The sequence below is a fragment of the Mesoplodon densirostris genome, chromosome 12, assembly GCF_025265405.1.
Source record: "Mesoplodon densirostris isolate mMesDen1 chromosome 12, mMesDen1 primary haplotype, whole genome shotgun sequence".
Classification (NCBI taxonomy): domain Eukaryota; kingdom Metazoa; phylum Chordata; class Mammalia; order Artiodactyla; family Ziphiidae; genus Mesoplodon; species Mesoplodon densirostris.
In genome coordinates, this window is record NC_082672.1 from 78,054,455 (window position 1) to 78,070,579 (window position 16,125).

General features: G+C 37.6%; 1 protein-coding gene across 1 annotated transcript in view; it reads left to right on the forward strand.

Moving 5' to 3' along the window:
- The window catches only part of ADGRB3 (adhesion G protein-coupled receptor B3), a 789,966-nt gene that overhangs the window by 357,499 nt on the left and 416,342 nt on the right, over nt 1-16,125 (forward strand). Inside the window, exons 7-8 of the mRNA XM_060114602.1 lie at nt 580-681; nt 1,034-1,140. Of these exons, the coding sequence (XP_059970585.1) occupies nt 580-681; nt 1,034-1,140 (209 nt within the window). The remainder of the gene's footprint in view (nt 1-579; nt 682-1,033; nt 1,141-16,125) is intronic.

The window sequence follows — 16,125 nt, forward strand, 5'->3', positions numbered from 1 at the left end:
TGGTGTGCATCTGTTATTCTTGAAATTCCCTTTAACTTCCTCACCTCAGTAATCAAATGGAGCTTTTGAAAAGCATAAGGCTAAAAGATAAAATCTGTTAATTTTTATATAATGTAGTATGATTGATATACTTATATGAAGAAATGAAAAGTTATGTATTTTTGCCCTTTATTTACTCTTATCACCTGCAGTTAATAATTCTGATATGGCTTTCAGTTTATTAGAAATCACTTTATTGTATGACATCCCCAAACTTTATGAATATAGGTAAATACTGGAAAGATTTTTATGTATATGCTTGAATATAATGTTCAATTTATAGGCAAATCCAAATGACCTTTTTAAAAAGCCTGCACAGTAAGCACTTTCCAAAGAAAGTATATTTCTGTGAGAATTTTGTAGATAATGAAAGCTAGTGGTGTTTTGTTTCTGAAGACATCTTTGACATTTCAGTAAACAATACAATTTTAAGAAATGAAAACTCTCTGCAGTCACAGAGGTGCGTCTCAGGATTGCTTATAGCCAACATTTAAAAAATAAACACCACCGGCATTCAAGTCCCTCTGTTCTAAATTGCAGCACCTTATGAAATATGCCCAGAGGATTACCTGATGTCGATGGTGTGGAAAAGGACTCCAGCAGGAGACTTGGCCTTCAATCAGTGCCCACTGAATGCCACAGGTGATGTAGGATGACCCTCCAAAGTTGACCACCCACCAAGAGCAGTATGCTGTGTTCCTCACCATGCTTTGTCCTATATCCAAAAATCAATCTGTCCAATAAGCAGTTAATAAAACAATTTTAGTAAAGGGCTTCCTAAGTGGAGACAACGAAGAAACCTGGAAAATCGTGATGATGCAGTGGTTTCTCAGTGTGACTAATATGCACTGTAAAAATAATCAAAGTAACAATTTCACATGCATGTTTGTTAAAAGCGAGAAAACGTACAAACCCAGGTTTTCAGCCCGCTTCCCAGTTCCGTGTCACCTCCCAGCCTCCCTGTCGTAAAGCTCTCTGTTTTTGTGACTTGCAGGCACCGCTAGCAGACGCTGCTCGCTCAGTCTTCACGGAGTGGCCTTCTGGGAACAGCCGAGCTTTGCAAGATGCATATCAAATGAGTACAGACACTTGCAGCATTCAGTAGGTGCAAAAGCCAGCTTTAGTACTTGCTCTGTTTATATTTTGCTAATGATCGCTGTGTGAGAATTTAATCTTCTGCTATACAATCAAATCAGTAAAATCTCTGAAAAAAAATGCCTGAAGGAAAAAAGGCTGTGCTAGAAAGCTAATTTTTATAAGTCAGTGCTAAACAGTTTTGTTCCTAGGGTTTGGGTTTTTATGGATCCTGCTTAGATCCTGCTATTCAAATGAATGGATTCCTTGTCCAATGAGGGAAAGGCATGAATAAAATCTGCTACTCAGGCTTATCTATAAGAGTTAAACTATGTATTATGACTGGCACAAATCTGTGTTACATAGTACATAAGACTTATTTCAAAATACCATACATTTTTAAATTAAATTATTTAGAACTTTAGTAGGTGGGAAATGATAAAGCTGTGTCATGTAGGTATCAAATTTCTCACTGCATTTTGACATTAAGACACCAAAAAAAAAAAAAAAAAAGGACAGGGTTACTGTATCAGAGAAAATTAGCTGCTTGCAAAAGATTATATGGGACAAATTTCCCAAAATAGCCCCTCTTCTCCCACACATCATTGAATTATTCACAGAGTATGCTGTATGAATATTTCGAGCACAGCTAAGTGTCACTTGGTATTTTACAAGTGCAAGCCATTGTCATTTTCGGAGACTGTTGTCATTCATCCTGGCAGTTGAGAGAGCTTCCTGCATGAACAAACATCGCGGGGCTCAGAACAAAATACAAGCCGGAGCCGCTGGAGAGCCCAACGTTGGCAGGGATGCTGCTCAGTTAAGAGCCTTGACGTTTTGTTGTGCTTATGTTTTCTTTCCATCTTCTTACCGTTGCTCACAAATAAGCCTGATTCTTAAAAAACCTAAAGAACATTTTTGCTTGTGGATGGAGAAGTAGCTTGTACAATAAGAATGCTTCTTAGTGAAGTAAATGTATTTGATTATCAGAAAAACAAAAAACACATTTTAAAAACATCTGAAAACCAAATGCTGTCTAATACGCTTACTTACCAAATCAGTAATTAAACTGATGATTATTTGGCTACACAGACCCTTATTTCTATTATTGTGTGTATGTACATTCATATATATACATACATGTTATTGTGTGTGTGTGTGTATATATATATATATATATGTATACCGATTACACACAAATACATATGTTTAATAATATATATTTATGTGCATATCAGTATTTGGTGATATTTGGCTTCACTGAGCCTTATTTCTGTCAAAATTGAAATATTTCAGAATTAAGTATATATATATATAACCAAGACTTTCTTATGAATTTAATTTTTAGTGAATTTTATTTTCCCCTAATTTTAGACATTCGACTCTGTTTACTTAATCTTAATAATATCCATATTTAGTTCTTGTTTATTCATGGTAATAAATATGAGAATATTGCATGGATTAAGTAAACCATAAGTCAATTCTTACAAATTTGTTAAGAATTAATAATATCACTTCTTGACAGAAAAATTTTCCTTCCTAAATTCAGTGTTTTGTCCAGTAGTATTTAAATGAGTCTGCATTCTGTGAGTGCAGGTCATCTGATAATGGACAGAAACAGAAACACTCAGTGAAACAGGAGAGATGGTCTCGGATTCTGAGTCTCATAGAAATCACGCAGTGATTGGACAGCCGATGTGTCCGTGCCCGTGCTGACTTGCAGACAGAAATCAAGTGCGTGATTTTGTAGAATAAGGAGCAGCCTCAGGGCATTCAGCTTCCACAGAGGACCAAACACTCAGCTGGGCACTTTCACAAATTAACTTCAGTCCCCACCACAACCTGCAAGTGGGCATCCCTGCCCCAGGTTGAAGCTCCGCTGGGGAGCAGTCCAGTTACCTGAGGCAAGGGTGAAATTTGCATCCCAGGTACAACTGTTCCAAAACTTAAACTCCTTTCTGGAGGACTTACTCGCTCCTGAGCCTTTGATTTGAAATCCTCTGCCCTAGATTCTGGTGCTGGAGGCACCTTCTTCTGGTTGTGTGTCCTTCGGAAAAGTCATTGATCTCACTCAAGTCTTGGCTTGCTATTTACAACTGAAATTGGTAGCCTCATCTTAGCACCTCTGGAGGTTTTGAGGAAAAGTAGATGAGATACTGTATGTGAGATGTTTGCAAAGCAAAGTGCTTTGTAACTCTGAGGTATTAATATCTACAGGTAAAGAAAATGGGTTGTGTTAAAAATTATCTCCATAAGAGTAAAATTTTAGAACCCAACAAGTTATTAACTTGAATGTTTCATGTGGAAAAATACAAATAGATATAGATGAATGGATAGATAGGTAGGTAGGCAGGTGGATAATTGAGTGGATGGATGGATGGATAGTATTGATGTCACATGTATTTTTTTTTTAATCACGTGAGGTTTTTTTAAAAGTAAATTTGTTTATTTATTTATTTATTTATTTATTTATTTTGGCTGCGTTGGGTCTTCATTGTTGGGTCTTCGTTGCTGCGTGTGGGCTTTTCTCTAGTGGTGGTGAGCGGGGGCTACTCTTCATTGAGGTGTGTGGGCTTCTCCTTGCAGTAGCTTCTCTTGTTGTGGAGCACAGGCTCTAGGGCCTGCGGGCTTCATTAATTGTGGCACGTGAGCTCAGCAGTTGTGGCTCACGGGCTCTAGAGCACAGGCTCAGTAGTTGTGGAGCACGGGCTTAGTTGCTCTGTGGCATGTGGGATCTTCCCGACCAGGTCTCAAACCCGTGTCCCCTGCATTGGCAGGCGATTCTTAACCACTGCACAACCAGGGAAGTCCCAGATGTCACATGTATTTTTGCTGATGAATTCTGTTTATATACACATATAGAAATATATACATACTTATACATCCATACATACATGTCTCTAGTACTTGCCTAGGGACCATGGTCTTCTCTTTTACAAGTTCAGGGAAGTATAGGACCAATGTATGCCTTAAAGAATGGTTACCTAGTACATCGAGCTCATCATGTGTATTCTGAAAAGTCAGTTGGAGCTGGAAATAAAATCCCCTTCCTTGCATGCTTGTACTTTTGTGGCTTCACATACTTTGCCTGAGTAGCAAAGCTAGGTAGTGCTTACGATGTAGAATAGTTCTGTCTCCCACAATTTCTTAAATTACCTTGAAGACTCTGCCTCTTCTCTAGTAGAGTTTGTCATTTCACAATTTAATATTCTATTTTCTTTGGGGGATTCCATTTCTTGCTACTCTATATTCATAAAACTCATTAAATGTTAATTGTCACCTACTGCAGATAATTATTTAAAATAAGTAGATCTGTGCTTTCCACATAGATTACAATATTTTATATGCCCATTTTATAAAATATATGAAGACTAAGTTTGAAATGCCATTTTATCATCAACAAACATTAGTTAAGTGTGTTCTGTGAACTCTCATACTTATAAACCGATTGAGATAGACAGAAATGTGTCATTAATTAGTTTAATATATAAAATCACTAATCTGTCATATTGAACATTTATTGAATTCCTTGAGGACAGAAGCCATTTCTTTTAATCTTCATTTCTCTAGTGCCCAACACAATGCTAAGCATATTCTAGATATTCCATAGGTGCTTGTGTAAAGAATGACTCTGCCACTTTTCTTATCAGGAGGGAGATGCTGGCAGTTGGAGAGTTCTAAGAAGGTGATGTACCAGACTTAATGTTCGTGAACTTTAACCACATGAAATTAATAAGTATTATCCCGCACATGCAATTTTCCTAACCCCAAAATATCTAGAAATGTAGAGTGACTTATGACATTACTTCATGAACTTACTTGGCCATTGCAGAAGAATTTCAGTAAGCTAAAATTCATGAAGTCTCTTGGAAATTTTGTAAGATACAAAATTAAGAACTGTGATCCAACTGCTATTTATAAAAAAAAAGTCACAAACAAATGCACACAGTTTAAAAAAGTGAGGCTAGAGGAATAAAGTGCTTAATGTAGTGGCATTCTTGGGGATTTCATGTGTTTTTTTCCATATGTTAATATTTCATTTCATATTCTGGGATATTTTTTGAATTTTGTACCAAGCAAGGTAGAAATAATTTCTGAACCTATTGAGAAATAGGCACGGAGTTCAGGCACATTAAGAATAGTCTCTTTTACTTATAAAAATATTTGGAGAAAATGGGTGAATATTGTGGACCAAGGGGGCTAGTCCCACCTCTCCCCAAATTAAACAAACAGACCGCCTTGTCTCTGGTGCACCTGGACAATCAGGGTACCTCTCTCTCTCTCTCTTTTATTCACATACAAATACATGCCTACACACACACCCCCGAAGTGACAGATGACATAGAACTAGCAGAATGGATGCCCTCTGCAGTTAGACAGTTCTAGAACAAGGTCACAGATATTCCCCTAGCAGAAGTCCCTCCACATGGAAATTTGAAGAATTGGTATAAATGTGTTCTTTGAGGTCACTGTCCTTTATAACCTCTGTTTTATTTTTCAAGATGTCATTTAGAAGATGAATAGATACAGAAGTTGGAGCAATGATCTGTCTGGTCATGGAAGGGTTGATTTTGTGGGAAGGGATGTCAAGGAGCTGGAATTGTGGTTTAAGGACTTGTTTCTCCAGTTTTCTTCTACTTTTATGAGTGTTAATTAGAGAGAGAGAGAATGAGAGAGAGAGATAAGGTGGAAGGTTAGGGTGAGTGAGAGGGAGACAAAGACAGAGACAGAGGCAGAGAGAGGCTGGGGTGGAGAATGTACTTGCTGCTTCTTGCAGGGCCCAGCAGGAGGGCAAGTGACACAGGATTGGAGGTGCACCAAAGAGTGAGTGAATCACTCAGTTTATTACACACAATAAGCACTCAACACAGAGTTGTGAAAATAGAAGAGGGAGTAACAAACCCCTCCTGGAAAAGTTCAGGAAGGAGGCAGTGATCTCTGGTCTGGCAACATCTCTTGGACAAGCGTGAGTGGGGAGTTGCCATCCCCTCCAATGGGAACGGCTCTCAGCTGCGTGGCGTCGGGTCCTCCAGGGAAGAGTCTTCACATCACTCAGCTTAGTGGTCTCTTTTTAAGGAGTAACAGTTACCCCAGGAAAAGGGGTCTTGACTTTACTCATTCTCCCTCTGTTCCAGTGAAGTACGTCGCCTGTCAATGTTCTTGTCTAAAGTAACACTCTTAGTTTATCACTCCAAAACACTCAGAGTCCTACAGGGGATGTTTCAAAACAACTAGCATGGAAGTTCATGCTGGCCACTGTGACTCATTTTGAGCTCTTCATCGTGTCTTAAGGTAGCTTGAATCCTGTAAGTTTCACACTAGTTGAGTAGGAATCATAATACCAAATAAATCACATCATAGCACATGCTTTATATTAACCCATATCCCTTACCTTCCAGGTGAATTTTGCTCCATTACAACAAAACTTCTCACACATCACACTTTGTTGGCCACCACCTAGTTGCACAAATGCCAAACACATTGACTAAAAGAGGCTAATACATTTGATGACTGCAGCTTATTTAGAGGAAAGGAAGAAAACAATGGCCACCATAGTTTTGTTTACCCCAAATATATTTTGAGCCAGAAAAGTAGACAAGTCTTACTGTTTTTTTAATGAGCAATTGCAACACAAAGAACCGAGTGCTATGGTCCAGCCAACCAGTGGAACTAGTAGATGATTTTAATTTTTGAATATTCATCACTTAAGTAAAGGTAAGTGAGCCTGAGAGAACAAGAGTTATTTGTTCTGCCAGTTTTTTGCAGTATAATGTCAGTGTTTATTAGGAGAGAGAGAGAACAGTAGAACATTAGAACACAGCAAGTGATAGGGAAATCAGGAAGAAGAAGCTAGATCAGTAGAATTTTAATCCTGGCTGAACATAATAACCATGTGGTTGTTCTTTAAAAAATACCAATTTGGGAAGTTCACCCAAGGCCAGTTAAGTGGATTTGTTACTAGACTATAGCGCACATTCAATAATGTGAACTATTATTGTTATTGATTACAACATTAATTTGGCATTCATATACATGTATTTCTACTTACTTGGCCCTCTCATGATAGAATGTGGACATCCTCCTTTTAAGTACTCAAGGCACAGCACATGGCTGCCTTCTTATTTCTGTTGCCAAGTTTCAGGTTTCTCAGAATCCTCACTCCCAGAGCTCAAATAATTATTGCAGAATCCAACAATGCCAAGGAAATGTTGAAAAACATTATTTCCTTTAAAATGGACAGAAGGCTCTTAATTTATTCAAGGCCATATGTTAAGGTTTTGGCATCTGAGTTCAACTTCACAATCCCAAAGTTTTCAACGTGAGGTCCTAAATAAAATGATGAGCTTACTGAGTGTTCATATAGCTCACATTTATTGAATGCTATCTACCCTGAAGGAGCTGATTGAAAAATAAATTTGGAAGGAAGATGTTAATTAAATCTTGATATTTTAAGCAATTCATATTGCAAAGTTTACAATGTATTTCAAGGACAAGATAGAGAATATTTTAAACTTTATATTCCATATGGTGTCTGTTCTAAATACTCAACTCTTGTGTTGTAACACAAGAGGAACTATAGACAATTAGTGAACATGGCTGTGTTCCCATAAAACTTTTACAAAAACAGGCAATGGGCTGAATTTGGCCCAGGGGCTGTAGTTCACTAACTCCTGGTCTATAATATACATTTTATTTTAAGTTGGTTTCTTTTTTTTAACATTTCAACTCTATTAGAATTCTCCATCAGAGAATGGACTTTTATTTTGTTCTTCTCTTCTCTGTTTTCTTTGACATCTTAACAAGTCATTTAAAATTTCTTTTCAGCAAAATCTAAGATGGATAGTCTGTGAAGGGCTTGTTTTTTTTTTCTTTCATCAGTCACATCATCTGACATATGTAGTAAATATTTTAAAATAAAGTTATTTATTTATTTTTGGCTGCATCGGGTCTTTGTTGCTGCATGCGGGCTTTCTCTAGTTGCAGCAAGTGGGGGCTACTCTTCGTTGCATTGCGCAGACTTCTCATCGAAGTGGCTTATCTTGTTGTGGAGCTCTAGGTGTGTGGGCTGCAGTAGTGGTGGCTTGTGGGCTCAGTAGTTGTGGCTCGTGGGCTCAGCAGTTGTGGCTCATGGGCTCAGTAGTTGTGGCTCACAGGCTCAATAGTTGTGGCTCATGGGCTCAGTAGTTGTAGCTCTCAGGCTCAGTAGTTGTGGCTCGTTGGCTCTAGAGCATAGGCTCATTCGTTGTGGTGCATGGGCTTAGCTGCTCCGCGACATGTGGGATCTTCCCAGACCAGGGCTTGAACCCATGACTGCTGCAGTGGCAGGCGGATTCTTAACCACTGCGTCACCAGGGAAGCCCTAGTAATTTTTAATTAAATCTCAGTCATTGTGTAAAGCAAATGTAGGATTTGGGGACAGCGTTGATGTCCACCAAAAAGCATTCCCACTTTTTCAGACATAATTAGGAACAGAACTTTAAAGCAGCCAAGGATTCATCTGGGTCAAGATGTTTTTCAGTTTTCATCAGACTACCACATCTCCTTAGTCTCCCTTTCTCCACTGTGTGTTCTTATACGCTTTGGATAGAGAGCTCATGTGTGCCCATCCTATCAGTCCTGAGAAACTGTAGAAGATTCAGCTCTGCCCTTCAGAGTGTCCAGGCTTTCTGCCCAGGCAATTTCAAATACATCAAATGTCTTGAGTGGGAGGCAGCTGGTTACTTAAAGCTGGACTCCTCCCTCACTAGGCATTTGTTTCTGAATGCCTACTTACAAGGATGGAGAAAACTGCACTCTGCTTTTTACAAGTGTTTATCCTAACTCTTCAGCTTCCTACACATTCCAAAAATCCAGCCAACGACTCATGGAGAGAAATCCCAGTAAGATATTTAGGGACCCTTCAATTTCCATTATAGTTCTTCAGCCCTGAGCAACCAAAGAACATTAGTTTCTCTTTCTACCCTAGAAGTTCTCTGCCTTGGCCACACCTTCCCCTCACTTTTTGCCAAAATTTAGCAAACATTCCTAAGGGGATAAAAAACAGCTGGCTGAAATTGTTTGCCTACCTCAGAAAGGATCTCTTCTTTCTGGAAACTTAGTTCATCTCATCCATAGCTCGCTGAAGCTCTGCGAGCTTGAAGAATATGATTTTTGTAATTTATATGGTTTTTCCTAGTTGTAGTGGCAAACACATTGGCCTTACAGGAATTACTACACTTTACTAAACTGACAAATTTTCAATGTATTATAAAATATTTAAAAAAATCTTTAGGCACATATGATAGTGTTTCCCAGGGAATTTTAAGGGAGTCTATTACAAAGCTGTATAATGAAATACTTCTAAAATTATACTTTATTTCCTCTTTATAAAAAATGCACAACATATTACTGATTATATCTATAAATCTCAGAAGATTTTTAAGCTTCTCCCTTATTATGGATTATTGTAACTTGGTGAAGAAATGTTAGAATTAGTTTTAGGCATTGAAATCCACTGACTTGAAACTTATTCATGGGATGATTTAATGGAATATACTTGTACAGATAATTATGTTTAGGCTAATGCCAAAGGAAAATATTATAAATCGAAGTGTACTCTATTATTTAATCATTCATCCCCCCATTCAACTACTCATTAGTTATTCTACAAATATCTACTGGGCTTTAACTAGGTGCAACACAGTGTAAGGACCCAAGTATGCAACTTGAATATGACACACACAACAAATACAAAATAAAGTAGACAGGAAAAGAGACGAAATAATTCCAAACTGTGATATGTTGGAGGAGCTTAACAAAGTGTCAACATAGGGAATAAAGTTTGGGCACTACTTTACATAAGAAAGTCAATGAGATATCAAAGAGGAAATGATATTATAAGAGTGACCAGAAAGATGAGATAGATGTAGACATGCAAAGAGTGGAGAGAATGAGTTTTTCAGAGCATGAGTGTACATTCTACTGGGGAGAATAGCGTGTGGGAAAACCATGAGGTGTTTAAGGAAGTGAAACTTGATCCAGTGGTCAGAGATATTGAGCAAGAAGAGTGTCATGAGATGAAGTTGGAGAACTGGGTAAGGAAAAAATTATTCTGTGCCTTAAAGACCTTAGCTAAGAGTTTGGATTTTATTCTAAGGGGAATGGGAAGCCATTGACAGTAAGGAGTGATATGCTTCAATATAATGGAAGAGGGTGAGGGGGGCGTTCTATAGGGAATAGAATGTAGAGGGCAGGATGGGAAGTTGTGGAGCTCACTGCAGAATCCAGAGGAGAGATGATGGAACCCTTTATTAAGTTTGAGCGAGAACATGCAGCTGATGTGATATCATTTTCTGAAATGAGAAGGCAAGACAATGAAGGTTAACTTGAGACAGGTGGCTTAGGGGTTGCCAAAGGTTGCATGGTATAAAAGTGTGACATAAAGAACTTAGAGTAGAACTAGCCAGTGTAGATGTGACTTGTCTCCAGGAAAGTTGAGCTACTCGGATGCAGGTGCAGAGAATGCATTTGGTAGAGCCAAGATGTTTTCTGAAGACCAAAAGTAGAAGCAGCACCTAGGAGCTTAATAGAAATATAGAACCTATCCCAGACCTGCACTTTGAAAAGTTACATTTGTGATTCATATACACATTACAATTTAAGAAGTACTGTGGTAGAGTTTATCTAGGTTTGAAGTTTTACTGAATGGATGCAAAGAATTTAAATAAGTGCTGGCCAGCTCCATACCATTGAAACGCATAGTATGTTAAATGATACCTAGTTTCTCTCTCCTAGCAAATGGGAGGATCGTGCTTCTTCACCCCTTGAAGTTCCAGCCAACTGGTTGTGCATGGAAGTGATCTTTCTTATTTCAGGCTTGGGAATGTCCTTGCCAGTGCAAAATCCTTCATCCTCTGTCATCCTAAGCCCCTGAGTGACTAGCATGAACAGAGCCTCCCTGACGACCTGGGTTGCATATGTAAAGTGAGTGAGAAATACATCTTTTGTTTTTAGGTACTGAGATTTGGGAGTTGTTTGTTATCACAGCATAATCTATCCCATTCTGACTGATGCAGTATCTCTAGAACTAGGAAACCAAGTAACAGAAACAGAATTGAAAAAGCCTCAGAGAAGGAGGGTTACTTATTGCTCTGCCTCCCATTGGGCAGGTGCCTGAAAGTTTGGGTCCCGATCTGGAACCACCATACTACTTTGAGCTCATGCATATGCTCTAGTGCTGTCCCCTGTGTCAGAATATTAATAATCATTCTAGATTTGTTTGGTGTTAAGAAAAGAAATTCCACCTACCTATGGCCTATGCTCGGGAATTGTACTTTTAAATTTTGACTAGAAATTAAAGCTATTCCTAGTTTTTTTGCGAGGAGGTACGTTTACTCTGCTTTCATTCTTACTTTGGAACTTTCCAGGTTTTATAAGGAAATATGCACAGTGTATACCCGGCTCAGATTTCTTCATGACTCAGTTTATTCTCATAACAATACCTTGTAATGCTCAAATTCATGGCATCCTCTCTCTCACTTCAGGAATTCCTGGGGCAAGAAATTATGATACTCAATGCGCCTATGGTCAAATGCTTTTCATCCTGGGTTCTGGGCAATAATATATAATTTATGTAGGGTAATATTTAACTAAATCTCCCTATCACATTGTCTCTAGAGGAGAATTGTCTTTTCATATTTGAAGTCCTAGCCCTAAGATGAATGTATTTTTTTAATATCAAATATAGGGAAAATTGAGAAATATTCATGTACTAGAACAAAAGATATACTTTCTTTTCCATACAGAATGATCTCTGTCTTTCCTGGAGACACCAGATAAACCTGTAAATTTTTTTTTTTTTTTTTTTTTTTTTTTTTTTGTGGTACGCGGGCCTCTCACTGCTGTGGCCTCTCCCGTTGTGTAGCACAGGCTCTGGACGCACAGGCTCATCGGCCATGGCTCACGGGTCCAGCCGCTCCGCGGCACGTGGGATCCTCCCGGACCGGGGCACGAACCCGCATCCCCTGCATTGGCAGGCAGACTCCCAACCACTGCACCACCAGGGAAGCCCCTGTAAATAATTTAAAACTATCATTCAGTGAGTGACTTTTGTCTTAGAAAATGATAGTTATTAACTGAAGCAAAAGATGTATATTTAGATCATTGCTTTATGAAAAGAAGTTTCTTGTATAATTATCTTTTAATTGAAGCCACTTAGAGCTGTGAGAACCTTTAATATACCTTACAGATGGATTGTAGGAGTTGAAGCTGAAAATAATATATGAATATATGATGTTTAAAGTGTGTCATTTGCACAGAGTGACTACAATGACCCTTTTTTTAGGATTCACAATAGAGACAACTGTGGCTGGCAGTGGGAGGCATAAAGTGAAAAAAATAAGGTTATTTCAGAAACACACTTACTCTTTAAACCATGACCCTAACCACATCTCTCTATGTAAAGAACAAAGAGGCTTAATCCAGAAGTATAAAAAGCAACTATTTTGAGACTTTTTTTTTTTTGCCTTTCACTGTTGATCTTGTCAACAGTATTAAATGTGAATGACACAGAAACTTTTAAAGCTTGTCCTTTGGAGAAAAAATGTTCATAGAGTACAACAATGTGAGCAGATATAATCACTGACAATTATAATTTTATAGGAAATATTAAAATTATAAATCTTTCTGAACTACTTCAGTGACTAAAATAAGAGAATTAAAAAAAATAAAGCCCAAGGGAAACAGAAACCTTGATGTATCCATGGGGACTTTTCTCTCCACTTGAATAAAACTACCTACAAAATCTTTTATAGATATTGTTAAATGGCTTTAGGGACATTTCTGCATTGCATTAAAAAATACTGACCACTACTCAAATAATTGACAGTACCTCAACAGCCTGGAAAGTTGCTCTTCAAGCCTCTTGATTTTTATATTCTTTCTACATATGAAAAAGATTTAGTGTCTCTTTAAAACCAACGTGGTTGAGGATGACTTCTAAATATTTAAGCATTGTGATAGTCTCTAACAACAGTGTTGTATAAAACCTAGTTAAGTGTGTGGTGTTAAGAGCATGGACCCTGGAATCCAACTGCTTGAGCTCAAATCCTGGTACAATTTAGGAGCTAGGCAATCCTGGGGGACTCATGTCAACACACTGTGTCTCTACATCTTCATCTGTTAAATGTGGATAATTATGGCACCTCCAATGGTCGTTTTAAAACTCAGATGAGATAATTTATGTAAAACATAGTCCCATGCTTGCCATAAAATAGGCATTTAATAAATGCTATATTTTGTTGTAATTATCATTATTTTTAAAAGGTAGAAATTCTGTAACTATAACTGTAGAAATTTAAAATTTCTGAAATAGTTTGCCTATTTATATTAATTGGATATCATTTAAAAGACAATTCTGTCAGAAAATGTACATGTTCTCTAATTATTACATACTTCTTTGTTTTGAATAATTGTGGACAGCTATGTTTTTACCTTGTTGACTTTTGAGGATTATAGTTATAAAAGGAAAAAGAAAATTCTTCTGTGGTTTCAGTTTAATTTAACAAGCACTTTGAGAGTATATTTCTGTGTGTCAGACAATGTGCTGGAAATTACAGGGTAAACAAGTTGAAAAAAGAAACTACAGGCCCTTTAGGAGTTTATGGTCTAATAGAATGGATAAGATAAGAACATAAACACTATAATAATATAAGATAGAGCAAGATTTCTTATATGAGGTTTGAAAGTAGAGATCATATAATGATTGCAGTTATCTGAAAAGAATTCAGGAAGGAGAAAAGAAAACAATTTAACAAAAGGTTCTGGGGAAAGCATTTAAATTTATAGAAGCACATAAGTCGGGGAGTAAGAGCAGGATCTATGGGCTTTCTTTGGGGAACTGTGAATAGTTCATTCTGGTTGGTATTAGGGAACTGCAGCAGGAGAGGAACAGTGGGATGGACCAAGCTAGTACTTCACAGATCATACTGAGGTTCTGCATAAACTACAGCAAGAATATATTTTCAAATATTATGTTATTGCTGAGCTTAAAAGAAAGACAGAGAAATACTTAGATATCAGAAATGAGGGGGAAAAAGTGAAAGCCAGAGTGATAGGGGAAAGCTGATGCTTCAACAGCCTGGGAGAGTTTCAGATTATATGTGAGTCCTAGGTACTGGCAGCTGAGATTCTAAAGCTGTCTTGGGTTTGCTCACAAGAGCCCTTTCCACACAAGTCATGATACTATACCTAGCTCCCTGCAACAAGCTGGCACCATCTTGATTGCTCTGGCTTCATGGTCAAGAAAAACTCTGTAGGTCTAGGATATGTCTAAGAAATTTAAATTTATACAAGGTTTTGGGAGGAAGAGGAAAGAAATGACCTTTCAGAAACTGAAACTCTTAGCTGAACCATAAACAGAAGAATTAACGTGGAAATTAACATAAAATGATCCAGTATCATTGAACTGCCTGAGGCCCTCACCCTCAGAGAAACATACTCAAAGCTAGTTTTTTAGAACTCTTTCACAAAACAACAACATGTGGGTCTTAAAGGATAAACACACTTAATGAATATGAGTTGGCAATAATTACAAATATCATGAGAGAGAATTATCAAATGCAAGAATCAAGAAAATTAGCAATGCAAGAAGTAGAAATATTAGAAAATATGAAAGAAATTATAACATATTTGTTTAAAATAATTTGAGCAATAAAAGAAAGAACAGAAAGCACAGTTCAGAAATGAAAGACTGTGAAAAAGATGAACTAGAACTTCTATACGTGGAAAATATTGTCATTGAAATTAATGAACAAAATAAAGAGACAATTAGACACAATTGAAGAAAGAATTAGTGATCAGAAGTTAGGTTTGGAAAAAGATCACTCAGAAGCCAGAATAGATAAAGAAATGAAAATCATAAAGGAGAACTTAGAAAATGAAGAGTAAAAAGAGATAATTTAGTATACAATTAACAGAAATGTATATAATATAATGGAAATGTATTCCAGAAAGAGACTACATAGAGATTGCAGGAGAAGCAACATTCTATGAGTTAGTGCTTAAGAATTTTCCAGAGTGAAGACAGGTAATATATTCAGATTAAAAAGAATCATGAATAAATACATGAAAATCCACATAAACTTAATCCTCATTGTACTAAAAACACAAAGAAAAACACTAAAGCTACCACAAAGAAAAGACTGGTAATTTACAGAGTATCAGCTGTCTACTTTGCACCAGTGGAGGCACTAAGTCATATTATGAAAATGCAAAGGGAAAAATAAACACTCCCATGAAAAAGATCAACTGAAAGTGAGTATAACTTTAAAAAATGTAAGTCAAAGATTGAAAGAGTTACCATTCACAGAACCTTACTAAAACAACTCCTAAAAGGTTAGAAGAAAGGAAACTATGTTCAGAAAGAAGAAGAGAATGTAAGAAGCAATGGTTGAAAAGTAATAGTGAATAAATAGATTGGATTAAAATTATTACCACTGGCCAAGCTGAGGTGTTGGCACAACCATTTCTCACTAGGCACTCTGATCTGAAGTGCAGGGTGTGAGGCCTCTGCATGAAGCACCCTGTGAACAAGTGAAACTAAATGAAGCACAAAGGACAAGAAAAAAAAAAAAGCAAGCTGCAAACCATCTGAAAAAAATGCCTCTGCACCTGTAGCTCTTGCAGAGGTTGGCATCATCAGTGGAGTCTACTATTGCAGGGGGACCTTCAAGATGGTGGAGGAGTAAGATGTGGAGATCACCTTCCTCCCCACAAATACATCAAAAATGCATGCACATGTGGAACAACTCCTACAGAACACCTACTGAAGGCTGGCAGAAGACTTCAGACTTCGTAAAAGGTGAGAAAATCCCCATGTACCTGGCCATGTCACTGACAGGGTCTTGTTGCTCTGGCCTGGTGTCAGCCCTGAGCCTCTGAGGTGGGAGAGCTGAGTTCAGGACATTGGACCATGAGAGACCTCCCAGCCCCACATAATATCAAATGATGAAAGCTCTCCCAGAGATCTCGGTC